The 15,780-nt window shown below is 44.6% G+C and overlaps 1 protein-coding gene across 5 annotated transcripts in view; it reads right to left on the bottom strand.

Annotated features, from left to right (window-relative positions):
• SLC4A7 (solute carrier family 4 member 7) overlaps nt 1–832 on the bottom strand; it is a 113,973-nt gene extending 113,141 nt beyond the window's left edge. For 4 of the 5 annotated variants that reach the window (XM_084858293.1, XM_084858291.1, XM_084858292.1 and 1 more), the window contains exon 1: nt 601–821. In XM_084858293.1, coding sequence (XP_084714419.1) covers nt 601–648 — 48 coding nt within the window. In that variant the 5' untranslated portion in view covers nt 649–821. Of the gene's footprint in view, nt 1–600 lie in introns of all 5 variants that reach the window. The other variant, XM_084858294.1, reaches the window with a different exon arrangement.
• Between the last annotated feature and the right edge of the window lie 14,948 nt (nt 833–15,780).

Genomic DNA, 15,780 nt, shown 5'->3' with positions numbered 1-15,780 from the left:
TCTTTCTTTCTTTGTCCCTCCCTCCGTCCCACACCACACACGCACGCTCGCTAGGCGAGCAACTGGGGGATTATGAAGATGCTGACGAGAAACACTCAGTCGAGGGGAGGGGAGGGGAGGGGAGGGGGGGTAGAACCGAAGCGAGTAACAGCCGACCACCGCGGCCACGCGCGCACGCACCCACCCCATCCACGGCTGACAGCAGCTGTATTGCGTCTTGGCTTCGCGCTCGGCGGGGAGGGGCTGCGACGGAGAAGGGGCGATGAGGCCAGCGAACGCGAGGAGCCGGGGGCGAGGGACAGCAGGGCGCCCGGCCGGGGCCGCTCGCGCGCTCTCGGGACGGACACCTGTGTGTCTGCGTGCGAGGGAGGGGAAGACCGGAAGAGCGAGCGCCGCTCTTTGTGTCGCCTCCTCAGGCACGAAGCGCCCGCCGGCGCCGCTTCCTCGGAGAGGGAGGGAGAGACGCCCGCCGGGCTCCGCCCACACAAAGCGAGGCAGCGACCCTCGAGCCCCGGCTGAGGGGGAGGCTGAGGGGGAGAAGGGGGCGCCTGCCTGCGGTATCCCCCACTTTCGCCCCGCTGCCTCCCCTCGCTTAATTACCGTTGTGAGTAGCGGTCTCATCTGCTCCCCTGCCCGCTCCTCCTCCATGGTGCGCCAAGGGGCGGACAGGGCTTGAGAGGGAACTGGGGTCGCTGCACAGGGCGGCGGTGCGGGGGGGGGAGAGAAAGGAATCGCCGCTGCTTCTGTTGACGGCGACGGCGGCGGCAACGAGGCTCCCCCTTGGCCGGCCGCTTTTGCTCTTGCCGGAGCCGAGCCGGCTTGGGCCTGGCCACGCCCCTCCGCTGCCCGATTGGCAGCGTTCCTGGCCAATCGGGGTGAGAGTGCGGCTCCTCCTCTCGGCTGAGTGTACGGCAGGGAGAGAGGTGGGGCCGGGCTGGGCCGGGCCGTTTTCTGTCGTCTCCTCTGAGGCGGGCGGTTGTGCGGGCGGACGGGAGGGACGAGGGGGATTTTCGGAGGGTGAAACGGATTACAAGGCGACCTTCTTCCTCCCTCAAGGGGAACCCCTTCACGTAGCAGGAGGCCCGGCCCGGCCCGCCCAGCCAGCGTGGTACGAAGAAGCAAAAGTCCCAGTGAAAGAACTTTACTTCTGAGTGCGCGCGCCCAAAATTGAGCAGCGCGAGAGGGATTCAGCAGAGCGATGCGAAAGCAAGGGGGGGGGGGTTACGAATGGAAGGCGGCGAAGACATCTGGGGGGACCCCCCCTAAAATTCCGCGAACGAGGCAGGGCGATTTCACAGTAAAAAGCCTCGCCTGAAGCACCAAAATGTTAAAGGAGGAAAAGATGGAATATCTGCGCAATGCCGTCTGATTGGTAGCGCTCAGGAGGCCCTGTGCAGCTCATAGGACATAAGGAGAACATAAGGAGAGCCCTGCTGGATCAGGCCAAGGGTCCATCTAGCCCAGCATTCTGTTCACACAGTGGCCAGCCAGCTGCCCACGGGAAACCCACAAGCAGGACATGAGTGCTCTTCCTCTTTTTCTTAGCAGATTTTCTGCGGTAAGAAAAAAGGCGGAACAAGCTGTAGGAAAACGTGGGTAGGGTTACAAGAGGAAGAGGTTGGGGTCTGGAACCCCTGTGTTCCATGAACGAGGCAGGGTGGCGATGCAATAAACACACTGTGTGAAAATGAGAGAGGCAGTGTGGCTTTCTTGTCATACCAAGGTTTGGTTCACTCACACATCCCTTCTCCGCCAGAAAAATTACTTGCTGTGTGTGGCCCCGGATAAGCCAGCTCAGCCTCAGTTTCTTAACTTGAAAATGGGAGTAAAGCTGACCCACCCAACAGAGCTCTTCAAAACCAAAAACTGTGTGCAGCATTTTCTGGGGTTCAGTGAGCATTAGGAGATACACTGGTTAGTGCTATAATAAAACAGCTGCCTTGAAACATTTCTGCTTCCTTTGAAGTTGGAATAACTGACAGATGTATTGGACCCTAACAGCATGTTCCAATGTACACATATGCTCAGAAGTAATTGCCACTGAGTTCAGTGGCTGGCATTTTACAGCCAAGAAAGCATACGTATAATTGTAGCCTTAGACTGGAGGAGCTATGTGGTGAGATGGAATCTTGAAAGTATCAATGGAAGAAGCCTGAAAAAGATATTTCAGCCTCCCCCTCCCTCAGCAACCCTGAAGAAGTCAGAACAGCTGTGCTGTGATCCTGATTGGAGTAACTTGGAGGGGGGTTGCTTTAGCCTCCCCATCCCCAATAAACCCATTCCCCCTATGTGCATGCTTTCATGTGTGTATACATGTCTGTATATGTACCCAGCCCCATCCACCGCATAGCAGTGCATGTGGCCCTCAGGGCTGAAAAGATTGCTCAGCCCTTCCCTACATGAATGAAACTGAATCTCCTGCATGCAAAGCACATGGTCTTCCACTTAACTGTGGTGCCCTGTCCTCCCTCCCATGGTTCCTAACTTCACGCCATCCCCTGCATTTCCAAAAATGTATTTTCTAATGAAGATATTTCATTTTTTCACAGTATTTTTTACCCTGCTCTTCACCAAAAATGGCTCCCAGAGTGGCTTACAAAGATTAATAATGAGACAGTCACTGCCCTCAAGCTAACAATCTTAAAGGCGCAATCCTATGCATGTTTAGACAGAAAAAAGTCCTACAACTCCCAGCATTCCCAGCTGGCTGGGGAATGCTGGGAGTTGTAGGGCTTTTTTTCTGCCTAAACATGCATAGGATTGCGCCCTAAAAGATACCACACAAAATGAAAAGAGATTGGGAGGGAAGAATAGAACAGCAAAACTTGGGCACTAGGTTTTGGTTTCAAAGTTCTTATTGTATTCCTTCTGGCAGGGAAGGGTGAAGTGAGCTCCCTGCAGCTGTTCCTTCTCTGGCCAATGTGTAGGGCTAGCTTGGTCTCCCCTTTGCCATGGTGTTCTTCCTGGGACTGCAAGGGGTGAAACCTCCCAGTGGCCCTTGGTTCTCTGGCTGATGGATGAGGCCAAAGTCTGCAATCCCAGGGAACTGTCAGAGTGGAGTGCTCCTTTTGGCAGGGAAGGGTGAAGCAAATGATACTTGAATCACACACTTGAATTATGTAGGAGGGAGGGCATTGATAGCTGGGACATGTGGAGATAAATAGCTCTTTAATGAAACAACTATGTATCAGTTTAATATTTATCATTTTAATAGCACGGGGGGGGGGGTGATAGTTCTAGGATGGATTGACAGCTAGCAACTTGCCCAGTGAGCTAAATGGGTGAACAGAGATTTGAACCTTACCCTTCTATGTCAAAAACAAACATTTTAACAATACACAACACGTTTTTGCTACAGGTGTTGCTGGATTTATATATGCAGTACATAAGCATTACATTACCAACTCAATGTCCTAATTAATTATAATTATATCATTTAAAAATGTATTGCATTGTTTCCCAAGTTCAAGATTTCAGAGAAATAACATTGCACAAGATAAAACTTCTGTCTCCCTTTCCCACGAGTGTCTGTTTTGGGAGATCATGTTCTTCCCACACAGACTCCTTCCACCATTCCAGGCAGTGACATCAGAATCAGCTGCTGCACAGCCAACTTACAAATGAGTTTGTACCACCTTTTGGCTTGGGACCAAGCTCCCAATTAAGTATATGCCTATTCTTGAAATGTTTAAAATGCTTCCAGAATTAGTGCTTCCACTTTGATGCCATCAGGTCCCTCTACCCATCAGTCTTCTTAGCTCGCATATAGAACCCAAAACTCTGCTCAAGTCCATTGGGAGCTAACTTGCTGGTATGGTTATCATGCCCCTGCTCTTGGCCAATGGAATGTAAGTGACTGAAGTGGTCAGTACTCTCTTTCATTTCCCCCATTGGATCAGGTACCCACAAATGGTCACTAGTTTGTTTTGTATTTATTTTATATCTATTTTGCCCTTCCTCCAAAGAGCTTGGGGCAGCCTAAATTGTTCTACACATGTACCCTTTTATTGTCACAATAACCCTGTGAGACAGATTAGGCTGACAGAGAGAGTGACTAACTAGGAGTGCAGAACTTCAGTGGGATCCCAATCCAAGGGTTCTTGAGAAGGCCACGCCCCCTTCCCTTTCCCCTGGCCCTACCCTCTTCCCCCCAAACACCAATTGTTTGGTGGTTTCCTGCCTTTTGTGCAGATTTTTCTCCTTTCTAAAACGTTGAAATGCCTCTCCTGAGGCTTTGTTACTGGCAATAAGTGTGTATAGCTCAAATATGCTGGCATAGGGCATGTGCGTGTGCCCTGCTCCCTTTGCCTTCAGATCCACCCACTTCTGGAATGCAACTCCTGAGAGCTTCTCTAAAATGAAATTCAGGCTGAAAGAGGGCTTCTCCACATAGGGCTTCTTATATCGTGAGATCAAGATTGGTTACTCACGGAAGTTTGCAGGTTCTTTACACAATGTTGTCAACCTCCAGGGCCCCTCCCATGGTTTATGACCTTTATCCTGCCTTTGTAAAGTGCGAGCAAGGTCCGATTTTTCTCTAGGAAGTGCAATAAAGCACTTTACTTGCTGGGTATACTTTAGGGATGTCAGAGAATTCTGCCACGGATCTCAGTGAGGCCGAATGCCAGTGCATTCACCCCCCCGAAATCCATGGCAGAATGAAGCCCTCTGCCCCCCCACCCTGCAAATGCCGCAAAAGCCGCGGCCGCCATTCGCTTCATCACTATAGCCGTGATAGGCTACGTAAATACTTGCGCAGCCTATCATGGCTAACGCAGGGACGCCCTGCGAAAGCTGTGATAGGCTGCGTAAGTATTTACATAGCCTATCACGGCAAAAAAAAGGGAATGCAAATGGCGGTGGCTACGGCGGCCGTCATTTGCGTTCCCTTTTTTTTGGCCGTGATAGCCTACGTAAATATTTACGTAGGCTATTACGGCAAAAGAGAGGGGCGCAAATGGCGTAGTGGCCGCCATTTGCGTTCCTTTTTTTTGCCGCAATAGGCTACGTCAATATTTACATAGCCTATCACGGCAAAAAACAGGGACGCAAATGGCGGCTGCTACGGCAGCTGCCATTTGCGTCCCTGCAGGCTGCCCAGCAGCCGGATGTCCGGCTGCGGGCAGCCCTGGCCGGCGGCTCTGCGGAATCTCCACAAAGCGGAGCCAGCCAGAGAGAATTTCGGGGGGAGGGACGGAGCACCTCCCCCTCACCGCAAATGTCACCCTTCGAAAAGGTAAGTGACTTTTGTACATCCCTAGTATACTTCCATAATGGCGCTAAAACAGCAGTACCATCTAGTGGCTGTAAAATGAAACATAGAACTTCCCAAGAAATAAAAGCAGCACATGTTAGCCGGTGTAAGGGAGCCAACCTTAATCCCACAAAGAATCCAGAAGGAGAAGCCCTGGTAAGGATGTGGGATTTTAGTCTCATGTGGTGAAGCCCAGAGATTCCACACCCCTGGGCTAGCCCAGTGTCATCCAATGAGTTCCCCATCCACCATGTGATTTTTAAAATGACTGAATTTTAGGATCTGCTATTGTCCACAAATAAATCATTAGAGTGGGAAGTATTCTATCCATTGGAAACACACAGCATTAAAGTGATATTGCATAGATATTTCAGTAGTATTACCAGCAGATAATCAATACAAAGAACAGTTCCAAGATGCCACACCTACACAACAAGTATCACATTGAGGGTCTATGGTGCCCATTGAGATCTTATTCTTTGCCAAAGCAAGTCATGCTGCAGTTGTATTCAACAGCTACTTTTCAAAGATTGGGGGAGAGATGTTGATAAGGCACATAATATTGGCCCATTCAACAAATATCTTAGGGGATAATGTATTATTTATATACATCTGTGACAGAATTTCCAATACACAGAAAACTGCATTGTATTGTATTATAAAGGGTTTGTTAGTAAACCAATAGACTGTTGTTATTATTAAAGCATCATTTTATGTAAGCCAAGAACTCCTTGGTTACAGTAAATACTTACATTTGTTGTTTACCATCACCATTGTTCATATTGTCTTTAATAGGATTACTCACATTAGGAAGGTCAAGATGAACTCCATGAAGTTTATTCGCAAGAATTAGTTCAAAGGCTTAGTTTGGACAATGGTTCACCATAGCTGAGCCTCAGAACCTATTTTCAGTTTTTGGCCCAGGACACATAGGATTATACTTGCATTGATATCTCTTGCTAAAAAAGAGCAATATACCTGCTCCAGTAGGCAACTTTTCAATACTCTCTTTGATCCAATTCTCACGTGCATTTTTCACGAGGTAAAATCACGATAAAATATCTTTTCTGTGCCATTTTTGCATGATTTGCATTTTTCTTCAGACTAAACCATATATGGTAAATCTGATAGCTACCATACAGTAATAAATTATCACATGCCATTGTTTGGTCAGATTAAAAATATTAATAGTAATAATAAAGCATTTAAAAATAAAAGGGGAAAATGACTTAATGGTGCCTTACCTCTTCAAAAAGCACACACAGTTAGGACTAAGCCCCATTGAACTCAGTGGGATTTACTTCTGAGTAAATATGTATAAGATTACACTGTTGATGTGAGAATTGGGCCCTGCTCCTGGATACATTGAAACGGTATAATGTTGCATGTGTATCCTACAGCAGGGGTGGGCAATATGGAGGCCAGAAATCTGGAGGACTACAAGTCGCTCATCCCTGTCCTACAGGATAGTTTTCAACTGGGGATATGTTTTTAAAAATCCTTAAACTCAATGCAGATAATGCTTTAAAGATACCCAATATAGTTCCATTGCTAAACTAAGCAGGTATAGGTATGGCCAGTGACTAAATGGGAGTCTACCTGGTAATCTTGTGGGTGATATTTGAACTCCTTGGAGGAAAGACAGGATACAAATGTAACAAAGCAATACCATAAACTGGTTTGGTGCTGCCTGGTCTTTTAACAGCAGAAAAGGAGAAGAAACTTCAGAGCTTAATTTGAATTGCAATTCACCCATGATAGGATCCCGAATATGTTTCCTAAGTGAGACCCTGAGTCCAAAATCTCTTATGGGTCAAAATGATTGTTCTCTGTACACAGAGAAGAGTCATCATATACAGTGCATCTTTTTCTATCCACGAAGTAATCACAGCCAGGCTTTTTATTCAGGATGAAGGGGCAGAATAGGTGTAGTTCCCAAATGTGCTTTGACAAATTGGTAAAGGATTGCTGGAAAGGCATCCACATGGTGAATGCCCATTAACATCAATAAGTGGATAAAAGAAAATCTTCATTAAATTTCATTGTTCAAGCTGAGGTTTTTCAGAAACCTGGTAGACTGATTTAGTTCAAGTTGATTCAGATAACTCATTTAAATCACCAAGAAAAGGGGCTGATTTAAATCAAGTTTCAGCCATCTAACTGGGCTGTGGATAAAAGGGCTGTAGTTTGTAAAACGTCACAAATTCAGCCCTTGACATTTCCAGGTAAAGCTGGGAAAGACTCCTATAAGTGTCTGAAATCCCAGAGAGCTGCTGTCAATCAGTGTAAACAATGCTGAGCTAGATAAGCTAATGTTCTGACTTGGTGTAAACTAACTTCCTATGTTCCTAATTCATCTATTTTCTAAACAAGCATGCACACTAATTGGTTCCTATAATGCATATTTGGAAAAAAAAAACAACCCATGTCGCTATTGCACTACAGAGTTTATATTAGCCTAGGGGAGCAATTGCAAAATTAAATATTTCCCTCTGTCTATACATAAGTAGGATACTAAGCAAGATCACTTATATGGAAATTACAGAGTTTGATGGAACTTACTCCCAGGTAATTAAGCATAGAATTGCAGCCTTAATATAACTGAAGTGTGTTTTTTTAATCAGACAAATTAAAGATCAGGGTTTTAAAAATCATCTGTTTTTTTCCACCCTGTTTAGAAACTACATATAGTTTGCAGCTACATAATTTAACTAGTCTGTGGTTCAATATGTCAAGGGAAACCTGAAGCATAGACGCTCAAAAGAAAAATTACCAAAAAAAAAATTGCCAGTAAACTAGGAATGTACTCCTTAGCTTGAGGCCAAGTCATAAGGAGGAGATTTGAAACATTCTTAATGACAGCAAAAAGCAGAATGAAAAACCTGTTTGTAAACTAAGGTCATGACTGGTATACATGAAATTACATGCCTTGCAGATTTTTTCAAGTTTTTACTCCATGACTTATTGAAATTCTAGCAGAAAACTTCCCTTTCTACAGAACCAGCAGATGCAGCTTCTTATTCTGGCTTATTTTTTAAGGGTTCCATATATGCATTCAGACATTATGGTTAAAGATGCAGTAAACATTCATATTTCAAAAGTTGTTGATATCTATGAATGAGTCTCACAATGCAGTCTGGAGGGAAAAGCTAAAGTGACCCTCACCTAGAGTTGCTAAAGCTAACCAGCCAGTAATTTACTGGTCAAACCAATAAAGCCATATTATTACCAATATACTGGGGTCTGAGAAGCTAATCAGCTCAAGATTCTTTCAGGATTCACATGTAATCTGCCATAGCCCTCTTGGTTCCACCTTTGACTAGTCAAGATTTTCCAACAATTTGGGAATTGCCATTATGTGCGAACCAGGTCACTATCTCTCAGCCTAATCTACCTCATAGAGTTGTTGTGAGGATCAAATGTGGAGGGGCATGTATGCCTCCTAGAGCTCCTCTGAAGAAGGATATAACACAAATTTAATTTAAGAAAATCCCTTCCTGCCCAAGTATCTTCAAGCAATCTAGTTCTGAAGAGGTCAGACTTCAGGCTTGTGGGAGCGTCTTTGTTTTTTTATTAGAACACTGAGGTCCACCACTTGGAGCTGGATGCTAAATGGTTGTTCAGGGGGCAGTGGAGTAGATTACATACTGTGCCCTATGAACCATTCATTGGGATGACTTTCATTCACAGATACAAAACTACATCTGAGCTACTACAGCTCAGGGTTTCTAACAGTCAAGATGTAAAAATGGTGATTGGCAAGGGACTCCAACACCCAATTGTTTTAACAATCTACTGCAAATCACCCAAAGATCTACCAGTAGATCTCAACCTATCTTCTTCCACTCTTGATCTAGCATACACACACACAGGCACGCGCACATTTCAAAAAACTCACTAAAAGTAGAAGTGGACGTGAAAAAACTTTTATTCACTATACCAGCATTTCAGGAAGTACCTTTTTTTGGCACTACTACAGTCCTACTCTGCTGGTGTGGGCTGCATTGCTCTCACTGATCCTGTGTTTCTCCTGGATTATGGGTAGTTGGGGACAGGCAGAGGATCAACACTGGATGGAGACACTACCATCTGCCATCTTCAAGAGACAGGCAGACAATGAATCCCCCTTCAAAATGGATGTGGATGCATTCAATGGTCGCTTGCCCCCTATATTTTTACGCTGTGTTTTCACAAGTGATGCTGCCAAAATTAGTTGGTCCATAAGTCAAATCTAGTATGTTTATGTTATGCATAACTAGACCTGACTATGATCCAACAACAAACTTTTAATATTTTTGTAATTTAAACTGAGTTTGCAATTACTAAGCAGCCAAATGCTGCCATCTTTGAGCATGCTCAGGTGTTGGTTGCTGTAACCCTTTAGTTTCTAAAGGAAATTAAAAACTCCCATGTGCAATGTGCATGTGCAGAATGGCTTTACTTTAACCCTTTAGGGTACAATCCTATGCATGCTTAGACAGGAAAAAGTCCTACAACTCCCAGCCATGCTGGCTGGGGAATGCTGGGAGTTGTAGAACTACAACTAACAGGCTCTGACCTGGTTCACATGATAATTTTGACCCACATTGATTTAAATAAGGTGCTGTAATTTGTGGCACTTGCTAGGTATCCATTTCCTCTCCCAGCCCCTGCTTCTAGGTTATTGTGTTGCAGAAACTGATGAGGGTGGGTTGTCGGAGTGGTTAAAAAAACATTCAGAACCAATGACTGGGTTTGGACAATTACGACAGGAAAAGAAGCTATTCGCCCCTACGCATGCTGTGTGCATGACTGCTATTTGCATAATCCCATGTGATGCAGTGTGGGTTGACATGTCATCTGAATCCAGTGTACAGCACAGCAGGGGTGGCTTCGTACCCACCCCACAGCCCATGATGTCCAGTAGAGGTTGTAGGGTGGATATGAAGCCATCCCCACTGCTCTGCATGCTGGGTTCACATGACACACCAACCTGTGCTGCATTGCAGGGGATTATGCAAATAGCAGTTGTGTGCAGGCGCTAGGGGAGAAGCCACAATCACTTCTTTTCCCATCAAAATAATCCAGACAGGGCCAATGGGTTGCTTTAGGGTTGTGGGTGGTTTGTTAACCATGCCAACACCCCATCCTCACCAGGTTCAGACAACACAGCAACCTACAAGTGGGGGTTGGATTACAAAACAGGAGCACGGCACATGCTGCAAACCACGGTGGCTTATTTAAGCCACTGTGGGCCAAAATGATCATGCGAACACAGCCATTCTTTGTCTTTGCTTCTCCTGGTGCTACAGCCACAGCTCTGCTTCTGACTGCAGTGGCTTCATGTCTATCTACTAATTGACAACTATTGTAAACAAAAGCACATGTAATAGTAACAGCCGATCAGAGATGAATGCATTGTGATGCATGACATCATACATGGGAATGTTGGGAGTTGTAGGACTTTTTCTGTCTAAACAGGCATAAGATTGTGTCCTGAAGCTACATCATGCTGGTATTTTTTTTTATTTTTGGCCCCACCCCTTTTGCCTTCAGCTCCACCTACCACTGGCTTGTGGCCCCCAAGAGGTTCTCTGAAATTGAATTCAGTCCCACCACTTCTTTCACCTTTTTTCTTACCTCAGAAAATCCAGTAATGAGAAAAAGACAGAATAACTGCACAATATCTTCTGATTAGGAGCACTAGGGGTCCTCCATCTGGAAGCCCCCCTTGTGTAAAGATCAGAGAATCCATTTTAACAGCTTAAATCAAATGATCATGCAGTAGAATTAGTAGTGGAGAAGAACAGCCCTATAAACCATATACAGTTGGCAGCCTAGACTTGAGTTGATTTTGCAGATAAAATTGAATAACATGGTGTCAGCTTTCCAAGTTTTCTAAGATCCTTTTGTGCTAGTTCTTAGCTGAACTTATTCTCAGCACTGGATGAGATAGCTTTTAATTAAGCTGTAACTATATCGCTTTAGTGGGGCAATTAGTGTGTGCAATAGAAAGATCCTTACTTAAAAAGGTTTGACCTGGGTAAGTAATGCTTCATGCAGCCTAGCTAGTTCAAATGCAAATCAAATGCAACTAAGATTTTCCAGGGCAGAGGGTATTGTTAATAGTTTCTACAGTGCTTCCCACTGTACATAATGTTCTAAAATTCCTCTTCATTCTCACAACAGCCTTGTGAGGGAGTTTATTGTGATTCTTATTTCTCAATTATGTGCTGATTCAGCATCTCTTGGGATCAAGCTCTCAGTGAACCTTTTAAAATAATCCCATTGTAGGGCTGAACCCTTTGTCCCTGCAGGATAATACATGTCCTTCATGTATCCATTGTGCCCCAGCCTTGTTAAGTAAGATTGCTCTGTCATGCGATAACAGGATATTTGTATTTGTATCCCACATTTTATTTTTAATCGAGTGGTTGTTTTCGTTCATTGGCACTTCCAGCTATTTGCTGGTAAGCCTGTTTGAATTTCATTGTACAAACATTGTTGTACAATATAGTTGTGATGCAAGCATAAAAGCAAAGCAGATTTCAAAGCAGATGTGCAACATTTTGATTTTAAAATGGTGGGTTGGTTCATCCGCCTTGAGCGCCTTTGGGCAGACATGATTTATCACCCCCCTATCTGTAATATTGCTTCCAGTGTGCACTGGGAGATGGCAGGAGTGAGGCCCAAATGATGTGAGGCAATCCCTGGGCTATGCAGGAAAATAGTGGGGGGGGGGGGCTGAGGGCAGAGGTTTGCATCTCCCCAGACCCAGCAAAACTAGAAAAATCCCTGGGCTGAGCATTCATAGACCAACAACAGCAGTTGAGGGGAGTATGCAAACACAAGACTAGCTTTCTTCATTCACATTCTGCTCTTTCAACCCAATGAACCATAAACTGTATGAATCAGGATGTTCTTTGATCAGGGCTGGACTGGGTCTAGAATCAAGGGGGCTCGGCTGAGTCTAGATTCAAGGGGGCAGGGGGATGGCAAAGTGCCCTCTGGTGCCCCACCTGACATCAGTGAGCCCTACTGGCAGTGGGAGGCAACAACACCTGTGAGCCACCCACCTGTTTATGTTTCCCACAGCGCTGTGATGTAGCATTGCTCTGGGTCATTCTGGGAAATTTAAATGGTGAGCAGCTTGCAAGCTGTCTGGCACTAGGTAAAAACTGAACATGAACAAATAGATGGTTGAGTTGACGGGGCACAATCCACAGCAGGTTGCCAACTTCTGATGCTGTTTTTGAAGATGTTTTTTAAAAATTATTTCTTATTGTGAAATTACAACAAAAGAAAAAATAAAAAGAATCCACACAGATTTGTATATATCCATATCAATGAATACATATTGAATGCATATATATGAAAATACAACTTTCTAGCAATTATATATAAGCTTCAAAAAGAAACCAGATATCCAAATAAATATCCATTTGAGGATTCTTATCCACAACCCATTCAAATATTGGAAGTGTTGCATGGTTCTCAATCCATTGCATTATAGGAGGTGAGCCTTTATCCTTCCATAGTTGTAATATCAGTCTTTTGGCTGGCAGAAGGGTGTGAAGAATCCATTTCATTGACCATTTGTTGATTTCCAGGAAGCATGTAGATATTTAAAAGAGCATGTACATCAGTGAATATTAAAGACTGTTCCGGTACAAAATTTATCCATATAATATCCTCCTCCCTAAAAGAAGTTTGATGATGTTTTCTGAAGAATTTGCCAATTTTAGAAAAACAGTGCAGACAACATTAGAGAAAATCTGAAGTGCACATATCTGCATTCATGAACATTTGCAGAGGGCTAATTGAAGTTGACAATACTAGGATCAGAAATGGGAAATGTGAGTTCATGTGCAGAAAGAAAAATGATGGCAGGAAAGTCTGGGTAAGTATCTGGGCAAACATTAGAACATGGAGATAATGATATTTGGCAGAGATATAAATTACAGAAACTGCAGCTAATCATTCAAAACTGCTTTAGATTTTTGTGAGGGAAAGGGTGGTTACACACCAATACAGAAACCAATTTCTGAGACTGAGGGGAAAATAGGAATATATAGCAGCAGAGTGATAAAGGCAAAACTCTACAGGCAAGATCGAAAAACCATACAAACAATGCAAGAGAAAGTGTTCACATTTTTCAAAAACAGATGCAGACAGAGAGATTGTGCATTAAAAGCAAGGCAAGAAGATACACTTAGGATACAATCCTATGCATGTTTAGACAGAAAAAGTCCTACAGCTCCCACCATACTCCATGCTGGGAGTTGGATGATTTTTTTTTCTGTCTAACCCTGCATGGGTTACCTTTAATGGTTTCATACACCTTTAACGTTTGAAACCATGCTGCCAAAGAGACAATAAAGACAAGCAACAGTATGATAACTTCGTACAATAGATTGAAGTTAGCTGATGAAAATTAGGTAGCTAAAAGCCAAACTACATGTGACATGAGAAATCTGATCACAAATCTCAGATGTGAGATTTGTGAACTAGAGCCAGCGTGGTGTAGTGGCGAGAGTTTTGGACTGGGAGTCGGGAGATCCAGGTTCTAGTCCCCACTCGGCCATGGAAGCTCACTGGGTGACTTTGGGCTAGTCACAAACTCTCAGCCCAACCTACCTCACAGGGTTGTTGTTGTGAGGCTAAAATGGAGAGGAGGAAGATTATGTATGCCACCTTGAGTTCCTTAAGGAGGAAAAAAGGCAGAATATAAATCTAATAATTATTAGAAGGGGACGACAGAGGATGAGATGGCTAGATAGCATCACCAGTGCAATGAATATGAACTTGAGCACACTCCGGGAGAGAGCGCAGGACAGGAAGGCCTGGCGTGCTATGGTCCATGGGGTCACGAAGAGTCGGCACGACTGAAGGACTGAACAACAACAACAACAAATCTAATAAATAAACAGATCTCCAGACATTTTTCTTAACTTTAAAGCAGGCCCAGGGGAAGGGCTGGGAGTGTTTAACCTTTCCCCCCTGCACCTTTTCCCTGATATACATCATGTAGCCCCAAAGCTGCTCTTAGCCCTACCGGGGGTGGGGTGGGGTGGGGAGGGCACAGAATAGAGAGGAACCACACAGACAAGGTCTTCTCCCCCACCCCCACCCCCAGTGAGGTTAATAGCAGGTCCAGAGGGGTGATTTAGATCAGGCAAATCCCCTGAAGCTGTCCTCCTGAGCCAATCCCCCCACCCTGAACTTTGCTGCTTTGACATTTTACAAAAAATAGAGAGAGAGATCTGTTCATGGATCTCCCATGTCACATGTAATTTGGCCCAAAGATACACAAAGCAGAAATATTAATAAGGTGTTGGATTGGAAATGCCAAAAGCAGGGGAAAAGAGGATGTCGAAGGCATTTATTTATTTATTTTGTTTCTATACCGTCCAATAACTGAAACTCCCTGGGCAGGTCACAAAAATTAAAACGACAAAGTACAGAATAAAAACAGTATAAAATATAAAAGCTTAAAACTACAGCTTTAAAACTATAGCTTTAGATTGCTAGTTTTAAAAAACTACAGCTTAAAACTATTAAAAATACAACCAGAATAAAACCTAGCAGCAACGCAGAGATTTAAGACACAGTAACCGATTTAAAACAGCAAAGATAAAAGTAATGCTGAAGTGCTAAAATGGTGGGAAAATTTAAAAAAATTCACCTGGTGCTGGAAAAAGCACAATGTATACCCCAGGTAAACCTCTTTGGAGAGCTCATTCCACACCTAGGGTGCCACAGTAGAAGGGGCCCTCTTCCTGGTAGCCACCTGCTTCACTTCCTTTGGCATAGGCTTCTGGGGTGTGTTTCCATGTCATGGGCTTCACCTGGCTTGCAACTTTGTTGCAATGTTTCCTCAATCGCATCTGCTCCTTTTCCAGTTTCCACAATGCTTAAAGTCCTGGCTTATCATCGCTGTAGCCTGGGGCTCTGTGCTGTTTCCACTGAGCTCTATTCAAATTATTTTCTTGATGGCTGGGTGGAGTATGGGTTGGGTCTGATTACCTCATCCATGTTCCTGCCTCCTCCTCTTCCTGAGTCCCCCCTTCCTCTCCCCCTTCTGCTGCACTCCAGTTTCCTGCTCTGGCCAGTCTCCTCCCTGCCTTCCGAGCCCTCCCCCCCCTTTTAAAGTGAGTTTTAAAGCGCTATTGCACTTTAACGAAGAGGAGTGAAAGAGCAAGGGTGCAGCTTCATGTTAACAGGCACTGCACCCCTTCCCGTTGTTCCCGTAGTGCGCTGCTCCAGTTACAACTTCTGTACACCATTATAAGTAGCTGACAGAAACATATTTCCAGGTGGGGTGGGGGGATTGGAAGTGAATGTCATCAGACTGGCAGGGGCTGTTCAACCAATCAAAGAGGCTCCCCCTCTCCAGGCTCTGCGCTCCTTAATGGCAATCTCAGGAACAAACCTTATTGATTACAATGGTAGTTATTTCTGAGTAGACTTCCTGGACATATGCCCGATTCCACCCATTTTTTTTCCTTTCCCTCTAATATGCATACCCTCCATATCAGTATCTTGCT

The sequence above is a fragment of the Heloderma suspectum genome, chromosome 5 (assembly GCF_057233095.1).
Source record: "Heloderma suspectum isolate Gila_16-S chromosome 5, 16-S_ref, whole genome shotgun sequence".
Lineage (NCBI taxonomy): Eukaryota > Metazoa > Chordata > Lepidosauria > Squamata > Helodermatidae > Heloderma > Heloderma suspectum.
The sequence above is the reverse complement of the archived record's forward strand: the minus strand, read 5'-3'. Positions and strand labels throughout refer to the sequence as shown.